The following is a 15190-nucleotide window of genomic DNA, read 5'->3' as shown; positions in this document are numbered from 1 at the left end:
CACCTTCTGCGCATGCGCAGAAAAAAATTAAGTTTTTGACATCATTCCAATGGATGCGCATGCTCAGTACAGCTCGGATTTGGCAATCGGCCATTTTTAAAGAGCCAGTTGTGTATGTGTGAGAAAGAATGCTGTGTGAGAGCATTGGAAAAAAAAATCACAACTGTAGCAATACAAGATGCAATGCGGACCAAGGACCACGAATTTCTTGCTGGAAGAAGTGAAAGCACTAGTTACTGTGATTGAGAACAGATGGCAGGAGCTGGATACCAGCAGAGATCACATAAAAGTTCCACCAAAAGTGCTGTGTTCCTAACACAGATGAGACTGCACACAGGGTGGTTAAAGTAACAGTGACCTCAGTCTTTATTAAGACACTTCAGAGTGAGGAACAGGCCATGGGACCGACTTATATAGAGTGTTCCCAAGGGATGCTGGGATCCCTTGGGACTTCAAGGGATGCACTCCCTGGTGACGGAACATGGGAGTGCATGCTTTAGATACACAACAAAAAGAAATGAAGTAACGCTGGAACCAAGTTGCAGAAGATTACTGCGCAATGGTGAACACCACGAGATCTGGAGGCCAGTGTAAAAAGAAATGGCAGGACCTTGGTCAAGTAGTTAGTGTAAGTAATATTTTAATTTATTCAATGCAATTATAAATGTGACCAGCTGTATATGTCCCACCCAGCAGAAAGACATCCTCTCTAAAAAGTTGCATTTTCTTCTTTGCAGAGGAAAGTGGCATACAACAAAAGGGAAAGAACTCGAACAGGAGGAGGCCCGGCAAATTTGCACCCACTGACACCCTTGGAAGAGAGGGTCACTACTTTGATGGGTTCTGCCTGGAGAAAAACAATCAGTACTGCACAAGCTGGGCCCACACTCGAGGGAAAGGGTAAGTCCTGCAAATTCATCGTGGCCCTTCAAATCAGCCTGCTGCCTGGCCTGCGATGTGAGAGCCTACTCATGCTACCCATCCTGCCCCCTCCTCTGCTGCTAACCATTTGACTGTTCTATTTTGCAGAAATGGAGGCCAACCCTGACGATGTAGAAGATGATTCAGACGAGGATGAGCCTGAAGAGGAGAACACCTTACAACCCAACCCTCCTGACCAAGAACATGGGATGGGGGGACAGTGGAGGGAGAGTGGACTGTGCTGGATGAAGTTCCGACAGTTGTACTGAATATGGAGGATGTGCCGCTCATGGAGGTGCCAGTCCCTTCCGTGACTGGTGGTTTGAGTGTTGGTGGGACATTCCATGGTTTCATACCTTCCAAGGTTGTGGGGTGCAGTGAGGCACACTCAGGGCCCCACCGTCCCAGGCTGCGGGTCCCAGTGGTGGGGTGCAGCGAGGCACATCCAGGGCCCCACCGTCCCAGGCTGCGGGTTCCAGTGGTGGGGTGCAGCGAGGCACACCCAGGGCCCCACTGTCCCAGGCTGTAGGTTCCAGTGTTGGGATGCGAGTCACACCCATGGGGAGGAGGGGAAGGAGAGCTCGACCATGCTCTCCTGAGATGCAGGATGTAACAGATGTGGTTCAGATTATGTCATTGAGTGCGGAGAGCATGACCTTACCCGATCACTCCTGGACACCATCAGTGGGGTGAGTGATGAGGTAGCGGGACTGTCGGGAGAAGTAACAACACTCGCCGGGACCATCAGTGAGGGAATAGTGGCCATGAGGGAGGAAATGTCAGAGGTAGTGCAAACCACGTCACTGGCCATGAGGGAGGGAATGTCAGAGGTAGTGCAAACCACGGCACTGGCATTGAGTGAGGGAATGTCAACGGTAGTACTGGCCATTAAGGAGGGATTGTTGCAGTCCGCTGAGACACTGTCAGGATGCATGAGGGATGGCATGTTGGAGTTAGCTGCTGCAATAAGGGAACACACCCAGACTCCGCGCCCATTGACAGAATCAACTGCCACTCCTACTGCAATCCCCACACCAGCCTCTGTAGAACCTCAAGCCAGGCCCTCCAACTTACTGTCTGACCCTGACACCCCCCACCCTCAAGAGGTGTGCAGTACCCGAGATGTTAGAAAGAATAAGCTTGGTACCAAGCCCAAAAACACTGCGCCACTGCCTGCGGGTAGGGGTGGTGGAGTGTCCAAGGTGAAGCGCAGTGGGTGGTCAGTCTTAGACTAAGGGGGATGAGAGATGGGTGTAGCCTTTCTTTGCCGCTGTTGTGTTGTTGTTGTTGTTATTATTATTGTTACTGTTGTAACTATTCTCAAATTAAAAGTTCTTTGTAAGTTATGTAAATTTACGTTTATAAGTGATCTTAAAGTTTTTAAGTGATCTTAAAGAGTGATATGAAAGTAAAGTTTGATACAAGAATAATTTTATTAAAGTTAAGTGCATTGTAAACTTTTGAATAAAATATATTTCACATTAAAACTGAATCATGTTCCATTAACACAACACAACATTACGGAACAGCTCCAAACAATAAACATGTCCATGTGAAATAGTTGCCGCTGAGCCCTCAGGCATCAGTAAAGCGTTCACGGATGAGCTGCTGGCACAAGACTCGAGCAATCGTTAAAGGAGCACGATGGCCCACCCTCCTCTGCCATCATGCTCCAGCCTCAGGCACTTACATGGCTTCCTCATCCTCCTCCACCTCCTCCTCCTGCTCGTCACCTGCATCTTCCACATCATTATCATCAGCCACACTCACCGCAGGTGGGTCTTCCACTACCGGTGCTGCTGCCTCATGATGCTTAAGTTATACAGCATGCAGCACACAACAATGCTGTACTCCCCCGAGACCGACAGTCTCAGGGGAATACAACAAGTAGCCTCCAGAATGCTTCAGGAGTCGGAAATGCTGTTTCACTATGCCAATGGTGCTCTCAATGATGCTGCGCGTTGCAATGTGTGACATGTTGTATTGACAGTCAGCTTCCGTCCGGGTTATGCACAGGGTGTCAAGAGCCAGGTGGCGAGGCCATACCCTTTGTCTCCCAGTAGCTAGCTCTGCCCTTCTGGCTGCTGCTCAAACATGTCAGATAGAAACATAGAAACATAGAAAATAGGTGCAGGAGCAGGCCATTCAGCCCTTCTAGCCTGCACCACCATTCAATGAGTTCATGGCTGAACATGAAACTTCAGTACCAACTTCCTGCTTTCACGCCATACCCCTTGATCCCCCGAGTAGTAAGGACTTCATCTAACTCCCTTTTGAATATATTTAGTGAATTGGCCTCAACTACTTCCTGTGGTAGAGAATTCCACAGGTTCACCACTCTCTGGGTGAAGAAGTTTCTCCTTATCTCGGTCCTAAATGGCTTACCCCTTATCCTTAGACTGTGACCCCTGGTTCTGGACTTCCCCAACATTGGGAACATTCTTCTTGCATCCAACCTGTCCAAACCCGTCAGAATTTTAAACGTTTCTATGAGGTCCCCTCTCACTCTTCTGAACTCCAGTGAATACAAGCCCAGTTGATCCAGTCTTTCTTGATAGGTCAGTCCCACCATCCCGGGAATCAGTCTGGTGAATCTTCGCTGCACTCCCTCAATAGCAAGAATGTCCTTCCTCAAGTTAGGAGACCAAAACTGTACACAATACTCCAGGTGTGGCCTCACCAAGGCCCTGTACAACTGTAGCAACACCTCCCTGCCCCTGTACTCAAATCCCCTCGCTATGAAGGCCAACATGCCATTTGCTTTCTTAACCGCCTGCTGTACCTGCATGCCAACCTTCAATGACTGATGTACCATGACACCCAGGTCTCGTTGCACCTTCCCTTTTCCTAATCTGTCACCATTCAGATAATAGTCTGTCTCTCTGTTTTTAACCACCAAAGTGGATAACCTCACATTTATCCACATTATACTTCATCTGCCACGCATTTGCCCACTCACCTAACCTATCCAAGTCACTCTGTAGCCTCATAGCATCCTCCTCGCAGCTCACACTGCCACCCAACTTAGTGTCATCCGCAAATTTGGAGATACTACATTTAATCCCCTCGTCTAAATCATTAATGTACAATGTAAACAGCTGGGGCCCCAGCACAGAACCCTGCGGTACCCCACTAGTCACTGCCTGCCATTCCGAAAAGTACCCATTTACTCCTACTCTTTGCTTCCTGTCTGACAACCAGTTCTCAATCCACGTCAGCACACTACCCCCAATCCCATGTGCTTTAACTTTGCACATTAATCTCCTGTGTGGGACCTTGTCGAAAGCCTTCTGAAAGTCCAAATATACCACATCAACTGGTACTCCTTTGTCCACTTTATTGGAAACATCCTCAAAAAATTCCAGAAGATTTGTCAAGCATGATCTCCCTTTCACAAATCCATGCTGACTTGGACCTATCATGTCACCATTTTCCAAATGCGCTGCTATGACATCCTTAATAATTGATTCCATCATTTTACCCACTACTGAGGTCAGGCTGACCGGTCTATAATTCCCTGCTTTCTCTCTCCCTCCTTTTTTAAAAAGTGGGGTTACATTGGCTACCCTCCACTCGATAGGAACTGATCCAGAGTCAATGGAATGTTGGAAAATGACTGTCAGTGCATCCGCTATTTCCAAGGCCACCTCCTTAAGTACTCTGGGATGCAGATATAACGTTGTCGCGTAGGATGAATGCATCATGGGTGCTGCCAGGGTATCTTGCATCGACTGACATGATGCGATGCATATCATCACACATGAGCTGCACATTAATGAAGTGAAAGCCTTTTCTATTCCTGTACATCTCGTAATCCTGCAAAGGTGCTCGCAAGGCGATGTGCGTACAATCAATACAGCCCTGTACCTTTGGGAAGCCAGCAATTCTGGAAACCCCACAGCCCTGTCATGGATTGCTTGGGCGGTAATGGGGAACTTGATGAAGTCATTCCTCCGCGCATAAAGTGCAGCCATGACCTGGCGAATGGAGACATGTATTGCCTGCTGAGAGATGGCGCACACATCCCCAGTTGTAGCTTGAAACGATCCGGAGGCATAGAATGAAAGTGCAGCATTAACCTTCACTTCAACTGACAAAGCAGTTCTCCTGACGCTTCTCGGCTGCAGGTCTGGTTTCACCAACTCACAGATCTTACGGACAACTACTTTGCAGAAATGCAGCCTTCTGACACAGTCTGTATCACTCAGGTGCAGGACGCCTGCCTCAATATACCCGAGGTGGGTAAGGCCGCCTGCCCAGCACGGGCACTGATGTTCCTGATGCGATGAGCTCTAATCAATTGTCTCCTACGTAGCACCATGATGCAGAAGGCTCGCACAAGGTATGGCATTGTCAGTATTGCCGCCATACTTAAAGTTGAACTTTCAACGAGGCAGGAATGCAGGCAGCACAGGTTCACAATTCTCTCTCTCCCCAAGGTCTGTATGGATGGACTACACACAAGTCTTGTGACCTCTCCTCTTTGTCCCACTGCCCCTCCCCCACCTCCCGAGTCTTGTGACCTCTCTCCCCCTCCCCCTCCCCGGGCTACAAGCCGTAAGATCAGCTATCTGTCCCTCTTCTCCTCTCTTTCCTCACCCCCTCCACGGCTTGTTTTGTAGCCGAACCCCGGGTCGCTGTGTCCGGACGCGAGGCCGATTCTGCCGGCCAAACCTACAACCCTCCAGGCTTTCTTCAAGACCTTCGGTGGTGACGTGTGAGTGAGTTAAAAAATGAGGAAACTTGTGAAATCCAACAAATTTACACTTCTACATTGACAGGTAAAAAATAGTTGAACTTTATTATTGATTTTGACAGTTTTCTTGCCTCCCTCCAAAATCTTCGATTTAAAAACAATGGCGTTTTTTCAGCACAAATTTGTGAATGTGCGCTGGTTTCTTAACGCACCAGAAGGTTTTTTGGGAGTGGCCAGATACGCCAACGTAATGGAGAAAAATGTTGGCCAATCTGCGAACAATTGAAAAAAACGGCGCTGACATGAGGGAACGCCTCCTCGGAGGTGAAAAAAATCTGGCCTAGAAAAATCGTAACTAAGTCTGTTACGCCGGCGCGGATCGCAGGGGGAATGTTTGAAAAAAAAAATACGGCAAAAATTTAACTCAATACACCAAAAAAAGCAGCCTACTCCAAAAAAACGGCGCAGATCATTGGGGAAAATTGAGCCCAATATTCCCAACACAATTCAAGGGGCTGTTTTGGCAAGAAAAATAAATAAAATGAATGTCTGTATAGATGATCTCAGGTGGGAAGTCCTTGTGTGATTCATAAACATGCTGGCAGAAATTAAGGACATGAAAAATATCTGAGTTTTATGAAAAGCCCTTGGGGTCTGATTTTCAGAAACTAGACACAAACCTAGAACTGAAACCATTAGTCAATGCAGAATACTACATTTATAATCATTGAATTTTAATCACTTCACCAGTGGCGGCCATTACTTCAGCTACCTTGGTCCTAAACTCTGGAATGCCCTCCCTAAACCTCACCGCCTCTCTACCTCACTCGCCCTAACCTTAACTCTTTAAAATACTCCTTTAAACCTACCTCTTAGACTAAGCTTCTGGTCGTCTGTTCTGATATCTCCTTCTGTGGCTCGGTGTCAATTTTTGTTTGGTAACGCTCTTGTGAAGCACCTTGGGACATTTTGCTACGTTAAAGGTGCTATATAAATGCAAGTTGGTTGTTGTTGGATCACCATCATACTGAAGTATTGGATTCTATTGAACTCAGAAGATGTGGCCATAAGGATATGAGAATAGAGGAACTCATAATATATTTAAATATCTGGAGATATTTTACAGATGATAAAACTCTTGTAGATGAGGTGTTGGTGTATGTTATTTAAATATATCTACAAATATAAGTTCCTCCATTCTCAGCAAGACCTCTATGTTATTGTAACTTGTGGAATCACCTGACAGTTCGACACAGTACCAAAAGTGTACTTCCTGTTAGCTGAACCACAAAGACATTAGAAATAGAATTTGGATGGCAAACTGCAGATCAGGGCTTAATTACCTTTACCACTAGTAGATGCATCAACAATGTGACTCAGAGAAGTGAAGAAATAAAGAGGAAGTATATACAGGCACAACATCCGAAATCCGGAACCCTCAGATCCGAATCCGTGACAGTTTGGGGGCTTTTCCTGATTTCAGACAAAAAAATCAATAGTCTGAAATCCGAATTCTCGACCCAATCCGTGCCGGGTTTTGAGCGGCGAGGTCCGAAAGCCAGAAATCCGGTACGGATTCGGTCGAAGATTCCGGATTCTTGTCTGAAATTCAGAATCCTTGACCAAATCCGTGCCCGATTTTGAGTTTTGCCTCAAAAATGTCTGTTTTCAGACTATAATTTCGGATTCCGAACGACTCCATCAGCTATGTGCAAAATGTCTGGTTTTCGGACAATTACGGTTTCCAGAGTTCTGCATTTGGGACATTGCACCTGTAATAACGAAATCCAAAGAAAACATTGAACAGCGTACCTCTGGTTTGTTGGGAAGAAACAGGGTTTAGTGATTATGTACATCAGCTCATCCTCTGGGGACTCTGTGTCTGTGAAGTGCAGATGATTCTTAGTGAGGTGTCTAATTTCTGTTTCTTTCACTAACAAATAACGTGTGGTACCATCAAGTTCTTTTGGCAACTGGTCCTTCACCGGCCTTACATGAATCATTGCTATCTGAAAAATAAGACAAAATGACTGAAGGACTGACATTGCTATGTGGCTAAATAATAATAAAAATCCATAGGTGTGTCAAAGGTCACAGACACCTGATAAATAAACTGAAGAATTATTTCTGGAAGGCTACTAAAAGGAATATATCCATTGTTTCATCCATTGATCATTGTGTGATCTTGATGATGGTGATTTAAATCACATCCTTTCAAATTCTTTAAATAAACTCTTGTCTTCAGTGCCGCTACAATGGGCCCAAATTTCCTCAACCCCTTTTTCCGGCACTTTCCTGAGATGCGCCGACTTTGTGCACTCAAAACGGCGCCAAAAAACTTACTAAGGATTCTGGTCACTCTGCTGTGTGTCTCGGTCCTGGCACAGCGTTTCTCGTGGAGTGGGGGGGCGGAGCTACAGCCATGTGCCGAAAACAGTGCCGGCAGCTGTCCACCTGCATGGTGGAGTCTGCGCGCATGTGCAGTAACTCCTCGCCCTCCCAGCGCGTCCTGCAGGCTGTGAACAGGACCCGAAGCCCGCCACCCCTATCCCTGGCCGAAGGGACGACCCGACGTTCGTCGCCCCTATCCCTGGCCGAGTGGCCTGCCGCCCAGGGGAAACTTTGGGGGGCAAGGGGGGGGGGGAAAGAATTTTGATGTGGGGGGGGGGGGGGAAGAGTTTTGATCGGGGGGGAAGAGTTTTGATCGGGGGGGGGAAGAGTTTTGATCGGGGGGAAGAGTTTTGATCGGAGGGGGGGGAAGAGTTTTGATCGGAGGGGGGGGGAAGAGTTTTGATCGGGGGGGGGAAGAGTTTTAATCGGGGGGGGGAAGAGTTTTAATCGAGGGGGAAGAGTTTTGATCGGGGGGGGGAAAGAGTTTTGATCGGGGGGGAAGAGTTTTGATCGGAGGGGGGGGAAGAGTTTTGATCGGAGGGGGGGGAAGAGTTTTGATCGGAGGGGGGGGAAGAGTTTTAATCGGGGGGGAAGAGTTTTGATGGGGGGGGAAGAGTTTTGATCGGGGGGGGGAAAGAGTTTTGATGGGGGGGGAAGAGTTTTGATCGGAGGGGGGGGAAGAGTTTTGATCGGAGGGGGGGGAAGAGTTTTGATGGGGGGGGGGGCAAAGAGTTTTGATCGGTGGGGGGGGGGGGAGAAAGAGTTTTGATGGGGCGGGGGGAGGAGGAGAGTTTCTTTAAATGATTTAGAAAAAGAACAAGCTGCTCGAATTAGAAAAGTTGCCCTGAATTGATTCATAAATGGTTTTATGAAACCCTTTGTCTTCTGATATAAATGATATTTAAAAAATGCATATTTTATGAAGCTTTACATAGTGGAACGTGTAAATTATGCAAAAGTTACAGTACAAGATCTGTATTAGTTGTTGTGAAGGTGTTTAGTGCTTTGCAAGGTCCTCTGTGCTTCCCTTCCTCCCACCCATCTCTGGCTACCTGTGCTGATTTCTTAACTCTCCGCAAGGGTTTTCTGTGCGGCCACATACGCTAGCCTAAGTTAGTTTGGAGCAACTATTAGCTGTCCAAACTGGCTTAAATGACCAAAACAGGCATAGGTGGCTGGTAACACCCACTTTTGAAAAAAAACTAAACTAAAAAAAATCCTAACTCACTTACACTGGTGCAAATTTAATGAGCAGAATGGGGATTTTTAAGATCCTCCAGAAAAATCAAGTTGCTCCAAAAAAAAAAGGAGCAACTCCTGGGCAAATTTGGGTCCAATGTAGCAGCCATTCGAACAAGGTAGCTGACCTAATTGCGTAAATTGAAATCTGGAGCAAAGAGTAGATCCACAAAGTAGGAGAAGATGCAAAATAGCTGCCATGTTGAAAACATTGGAAGGTTCGCTCTCTGGCTATGTAATCTTGTAAACTGGAGCCATGTATCAATAGTCCAGAACAGTGGCAGATTGTTATGAGAATGATTAACCGAAGCATAGAAAGCAAGGAAGCTTTGGCTTTCTTTGAGTAAGACAATAAGGTTTGATGGAACTGAAGGTCATTGATCATGGCGTTTATGCTACCAAAGTGATAAAGTAAGGAGAAACACCATTGGCAGTCTCAGGGTGGCAGGAATGTTAACTACCCAAGAAAATGTCTGCAAGACATGGTGAAACATTACTGTATTTCTTCACTAAATAACTGTTCAGACTCATGTTACTATTGATAGGAGCAATTAAGTATAGTTGCTGCATTTCTTTACTCATTAGCAAACTAGGTGGCAAACTGCAGGTTAAAAGCTTTAATTAAATTTTGAGTAAAGAAGGTGGCCACTGATATTTTTGCAGTACTGTTGCTGTATTCTTTGATTCGATTAATCAAAATTGCATTAAGGCAATGCAGTAGTGCAGCACTCTGTAGCATCAAGATGACACATTATGCATTGGTAAGATGCAGAGAGCTATATTGGGCCATGTAGCACCTGTCTTTTAGGTGCTATACGGTCACATAAAATCAAAAATGAGGTCCGAGATGCGCACACACACTTCTGCCAGGAAGTGCGCTCTACGCCATCTTGCTAAAGGGGTTTGTGTGCGCGGAGGAAGAAGGGCTCTCAACAGGATGCCGTAACTGCTGAGGTTCTTCAGATAGCATTTCTCTTACCTCAGCTTCAGTGAGGAACAATACATGAAATGTCGTTGCTTCACAAAAGAGGTTGCGATTGAATTCTGCCAACTGCTACAGCCACAACTGCAACCTCAAAGCAGGACAAGGACAGCCTGTGGCTGTCATCCTGGCAGCAGTCACGATTCCTGTGGCAGTCCACTGTCCAAGTTCAAGTCAAAGGCTGGCTACTGAGTGCAAAAGGTTATCGACTCATGACATGGCTTACGACTCCAGTGCGGAATCCATGCACACAGTAGGCCTACATTGGGAGCCATGCTGCCACAAGGAACATTATAGAACACACCATTGATGTCCTCAAGCAAAGCTTCTGCTGCCTGGGGCCCCTCTGGAGGAGTCCAGAGAGAGGACAGCGGGTTTGTGCTCCATGGAGCCACTGCCACTCTCCCGGGGTGGTGCCTCAGCAAACCTACTGATCTGTTGGAGATGCTGTGACGCCCTAGAAGCCCCTATGAACAGTGATATCCAGAGCCATGATGGCTGTTAGAAATGTATAAAATTGACACAAAATGTATAAAATTGACACAAAGAATGAAGAATGCTGTGTTTAAATCGTTGTTTTGAACTGGAGATGAAATGTCTCCTCAGACTGGTATGAGATATTAAGGAATGCTAATGTTTTGGTACCCTGCTGAGATATTATAGCGTTCTGCAAAATGACAACCATTATCTGTTGTTTTCAAGTTAAGACTTCGAGTTCAAAATTGAGCCCTGCCCCAAACGGGGCGCACCTGCCATTTTTGGAAGTTTTCCTCTGCCATAGTCCATGGGGCGGAGAGACTGGAGAAATTCACATCTTTGAAATGTTTTTTGGCTCGGGGCGGAAGTTGTGGCGGCTGTGGGATGGAAGTGCCTTTGCAGCGGGTTTGTCACCCCGACCAGTCATCAATGCATGTTGACTCGTCACAACATCCTTCCCCTTCAGTTAAAGGGGAGGGCCGCTGCAAACTCTTCAGCCACTTCAGTTTCAAACACTGGGCCACCAGGGAGGGTTTCGGCCAGGCCAGTAGCCTGGCACCCACCTCCCCTTGAAGGTCAGCCGTACCCACCTGGCCACAGAAATTGTACCGACAGGAAAAGCTGTCAGGGGCACCGACCGGCAGCAGTGCCACTCCCACAGGGCAATTCCAGGAAAGGGGAAATTTCCCAAGGGGCAATTTCAGGAAGATGTCGCTACCAGTCGGTAAGGGGTCGGCGCGTGCATGCCGCAGTGGAAAAACGGGCAGAGCGGTCCCCTAACACCGCTCCAAACCTGAGGAAGGGCAACTTTTAAAATGGCAGCCCCTCCGCGGAGACTCGGCGGCCATTCCACACCGACCCATGGCCACCACTTTCAGGCGGCTAGAGGCCTTACAGAAAGGAGCGATTTCGGCACCTTCAATTTTGTTTATGTATCTTTAAGATAATTTGTTACAGAAAGACTTAAAATGGATGGAAGTTTTAGGAGTTAACATAAACATGTTGCGACATCATAAAGGAGATAACGACTCTGAAGCGAGCAGTTTTATGGTTTGAACTTCAGGATTGTACCCGAGAGAAGAAGCTTGCAGGGAACATTAAGACGGATTGCAAAAGTTTCTATAGATATGTAAAGAGAAAAAGGTTAGTAAAGACAAACATAGGTCCCCTGCAGTCAGAATCAGGGGCAGTCATAACGGGGAACAAAGAAATGGCAGACCAATTGAACAAGTATTTTGGTTCGGTATTCACTAAGGAGGACACAAACAACCTTCCGGATATAAAAGGGGTCAGAGGGTCTAGTAAGGAGGAGGAACTGAGGGAAATCCTTATTAGTCGGGAAATTGTGTTGGGGAAATTGATGGGATTGAAGGCCGATAAATCCCCAGGGCCTGATGGACTGCATCCCAGAGTACTTAAGGAGGTGGCCTTGGAAATAGCGGATGCATTGACAGTCATTTTCCAACATTCCATTGACTCTGGATCAGTTCCTATCGAGTGGAGGGTAGCCAATGTAACTCCACTTTTTAAAAAAAGGAGGGAGAGAAAACAGGGAATTATAGACTGGTCAGCCTGACCTCAGTAGTGGGTAAAATGATGGAATCAATTATTAAGGATGTCATAGCAGCGCATTTGGAAAATGGTGACATGATAGGTCCAAGTCAGCATGGATTTGTGAAAGGGAAATCATGCTGGACAAATCTTCTGGAATTTTTTGAGGATGTTTCCAGTAGAGTGGACAAGGGAGAACCAGTTGATGTGGTATATTTGGATTTTCAGAAGGCTTTCGACAAGGTCCCACACAAGAGATTAATGTGCAAAGTTAAAGCACCTGGGATTGGGGGTAGTGTGCTGACATGGATTGAGCACTGGTTGTCAGACAGGAAGCAAAGAGTAGGAGTAAATGGGTACTTTTCAGAATGGCAGGCAGTGACTAGTGGGGTACCGCAAGGTTCTGTGCTGGGGCCCCAGCTGTTTACAATGTACATTAATGATTTAGACGAGGGGATTAAATGTAGCATCTCCAAATTTGCAGATGACACTAAGTTGGGTGGCAGTGTGAGCTGCGAGGAGGATGCTATGAGGCTGCAGAGTGACTTGGATAGGTTAGGTGAGTGGGCAAATATATGGCAGATGAAGTATAATGTGGATAAATGTGAGGTTATCCACTTTGGCGGTAAAAACAGAGAGACGGACTATTATCTGAATGGTGACAGATTAGGAAAAGGGGAGGTGCAACGAGACCTGGGTGTCATGGTACATCAGTCATTGAAGGGTGACATGCAGGTACAGCAGGCGGTTAACAAAGCAAATGGCATGTTGGCCTTCATAGCGAGGGGATTGGAGTACAGGGGCAGGGAGGTGTTGCTACAGTTGTACAGGGCCTTGGTGAGGCCACACCTGGAGTACTGTGTACAGTTTTGGTCTCCTAACTTGAGGAAGGACATTCTTGCTATTGAGGGAGTGCAGCGAAGGTTCACCAGACTGATTCCCGGGATGGCGGGACTGACCTATCAAGAAAGACTGGATCAACTGAGCTTGTATTCACTGGAGTTCAGAAGAATGAGAGGGGAACTCATAGAAACATTTAAAATTCTGATGGGTTCAGACAGGTTAGATGCAGGAAGAATGTTCCCAATGTTGGGGAAGTCCAGAACCAGGGGTCACAGTCTAAGGATAAGGGGTAAGCCATTTAGACCGAGATGAGAAGAAACTTCTTCACCCAGAGAGTGGTGAACCTGTGGAATTCTCTACCACAGAGAGTTGTTGAGGCCAGTTCACTGAATGTATTCAAAAAGGAGTTAGATGAAGTCCTTACTACTAGGGGGATCAAGGGGTATGGCGAGAAAGCAGGAATGGGGTACTGAAGTTGCATGTTCAGCCATGAACTCATTGAATGGCAGTGCAGGCTACAAGGGCCAAATGGCCTACTCTTGCACCTATTTTCTATGTTTCTAATAGAGACAAGAGAGATGAAATGATTTCCACAGGAAGAAACCCTGGGAAAGTATAAACAGAAAGACATGTAGCCAAAATCATAAGACATCTTTAGGATGGGCTTTGACACAAGAATCAAGACAAAGAACATGATATGCCATTGGGTATTAAGTTTTTAGGGAAATCTCTATAGGTCAAAAGGTCTTGTCAAAATCCCATTTCAGGGCCACCCCTAAAAAGAGAATAAAAGTAAGCTTCCTTATGGCTGTCCTCACAAACAGTGTGCAGGGAGAATCAAACAGAAGTTGGACCGGTCAAACGCTCTTTGAGCGATCCCATGCTTTACCAAAGGAAGTTCTAGATGAAGAGAAAGAGGCTGCAAGCCAGAGAGCTGTTCACGTGCGCCAGCCATTTGTCCTATCAGGATTGGTATCAACTACTTGTTACGGCCATATGTTTTTTGCTGTATAACTAATGTGTTATTTTCCATCTTAAACTCTGATTAAACACAATGGGCTCGAACTTCCACTTTCGTGCTTATCGCCCAAGAATGCGCGATATTTCCGGCGTGCATGGTAAAAAAAGGTTTTCAGATTGTCGGCTTCTCGCCCATTCTCAAAACACCTAGTCTCCATTTTTGAAAATGGGCGTTACCGCGAACGATATAAAATGGGCGGTCGAGTTAAATTTTTTGGACCTACTGCTGTAAAGTGTCGTCGTCCTTAGCAATGGCATGGCAACGCTCGATTCCCGTGATTCAGGAGGTCAAGGGTCATCATGACCTGCACAGAAGAGGAGACAGATAGAGAGGGAGCTCAGAGGCACTGAAAGAGTGTGTGGCAGTGGTGTGTGCTTGTCTGGCTGTTGTGGGAGGCATGAGAGAGATTCACCAGTAGCAAAAAGCCTATGCACCAAGAACATAGTTGGCACCAAGTTTTTGTCCAACAAATAAGATATAACATGGATGGGATGGAGGAGGCCCTGGAGGTGGTAGCCAGGAACACTGGTGGCAGAGGGCTCCCAGTGGTCCCGGAGCATGGCACTGCACCCCAAGGTGCCGCACCCCCATTGCCAACCACACACAAGAGCTAGCAGCAACATCTTGCTTATGGCTCGGAGCACATTCCCACCTCGGGACCGTCCTCTGCCGTATCCATCCAAGCAGCGTTTCTGCCGTCACCACCCCCTCTGCCACTCCCCAATGAAGCATCAGCTGAGGAGTTCCTTGGCCAGGCGGTTTGGAGTCAGGAGGGGAAGGGGAAGGGGTAGAGATGGGGAGGAGAAGTGGGGGTGGTGGGGGGAGGAGTGAGGAGAAGGGTTGGTTTGTACAGAAATACTGATGATTTCAGACAAATGTTTGGTTTAAATGTTTTTTATTTAATAAAACCTTGTAGTGCATTGGCTCATAGCTGCACCATTACATGCTGGTGATTCTTTAACATGAAAGGATATAATTACACTTAACTTCAATCAACTTAAACTTTAAATGTCACCAAGGTGATGCCCACCATTGATGTATGACCTGCACACCCAGCAGTGTGTCAGCC

General features: G+C 46.7%; 1 protein-coding gene across 7 annotated transcripts in view; it reads right to left on the bottom strand.

The window, feature by feature from the left end:
- Positions 1–15190, bottom strand: part of frem1b (Fras1 related extracellular matrix 1b) — a 304502-nt gene that overhangs the window by 197532 nt on the left and 91780 nt on the right. For all 7 annotated transcript variants that reach the window (XM_070886932.1, XM_070886934.1, XM_070886935.1 and 4 more), the window contains exon 11: positions 7430–7626. In XM_070886932.1, the coding sequence (XP_070743033.1) occupies positions 7430–7626 (197 nt within the window). The remainder of the gene's footprint in view (positions 1–7429; positions 7627–15190) is intronic.

This window comes from Pristiophorus japonicus, chromosome 8, assembly GCF_044704955.1.
Source record: "Pristiophorus japonicus isolate sPriJap1 chromosome 8, sPriJap1.hap1, whole genome shotgun sequence".
Classification (NCBI taxonomy): Eukaryota; Metazoa; Chordata; class Chondrichthyes; family Pristiophoridae; genus Pristiophorus; species Pristiophorus japonicus.
This window is presented reverse-complemented; position numbering and strand designations above follow the sequence as displayed.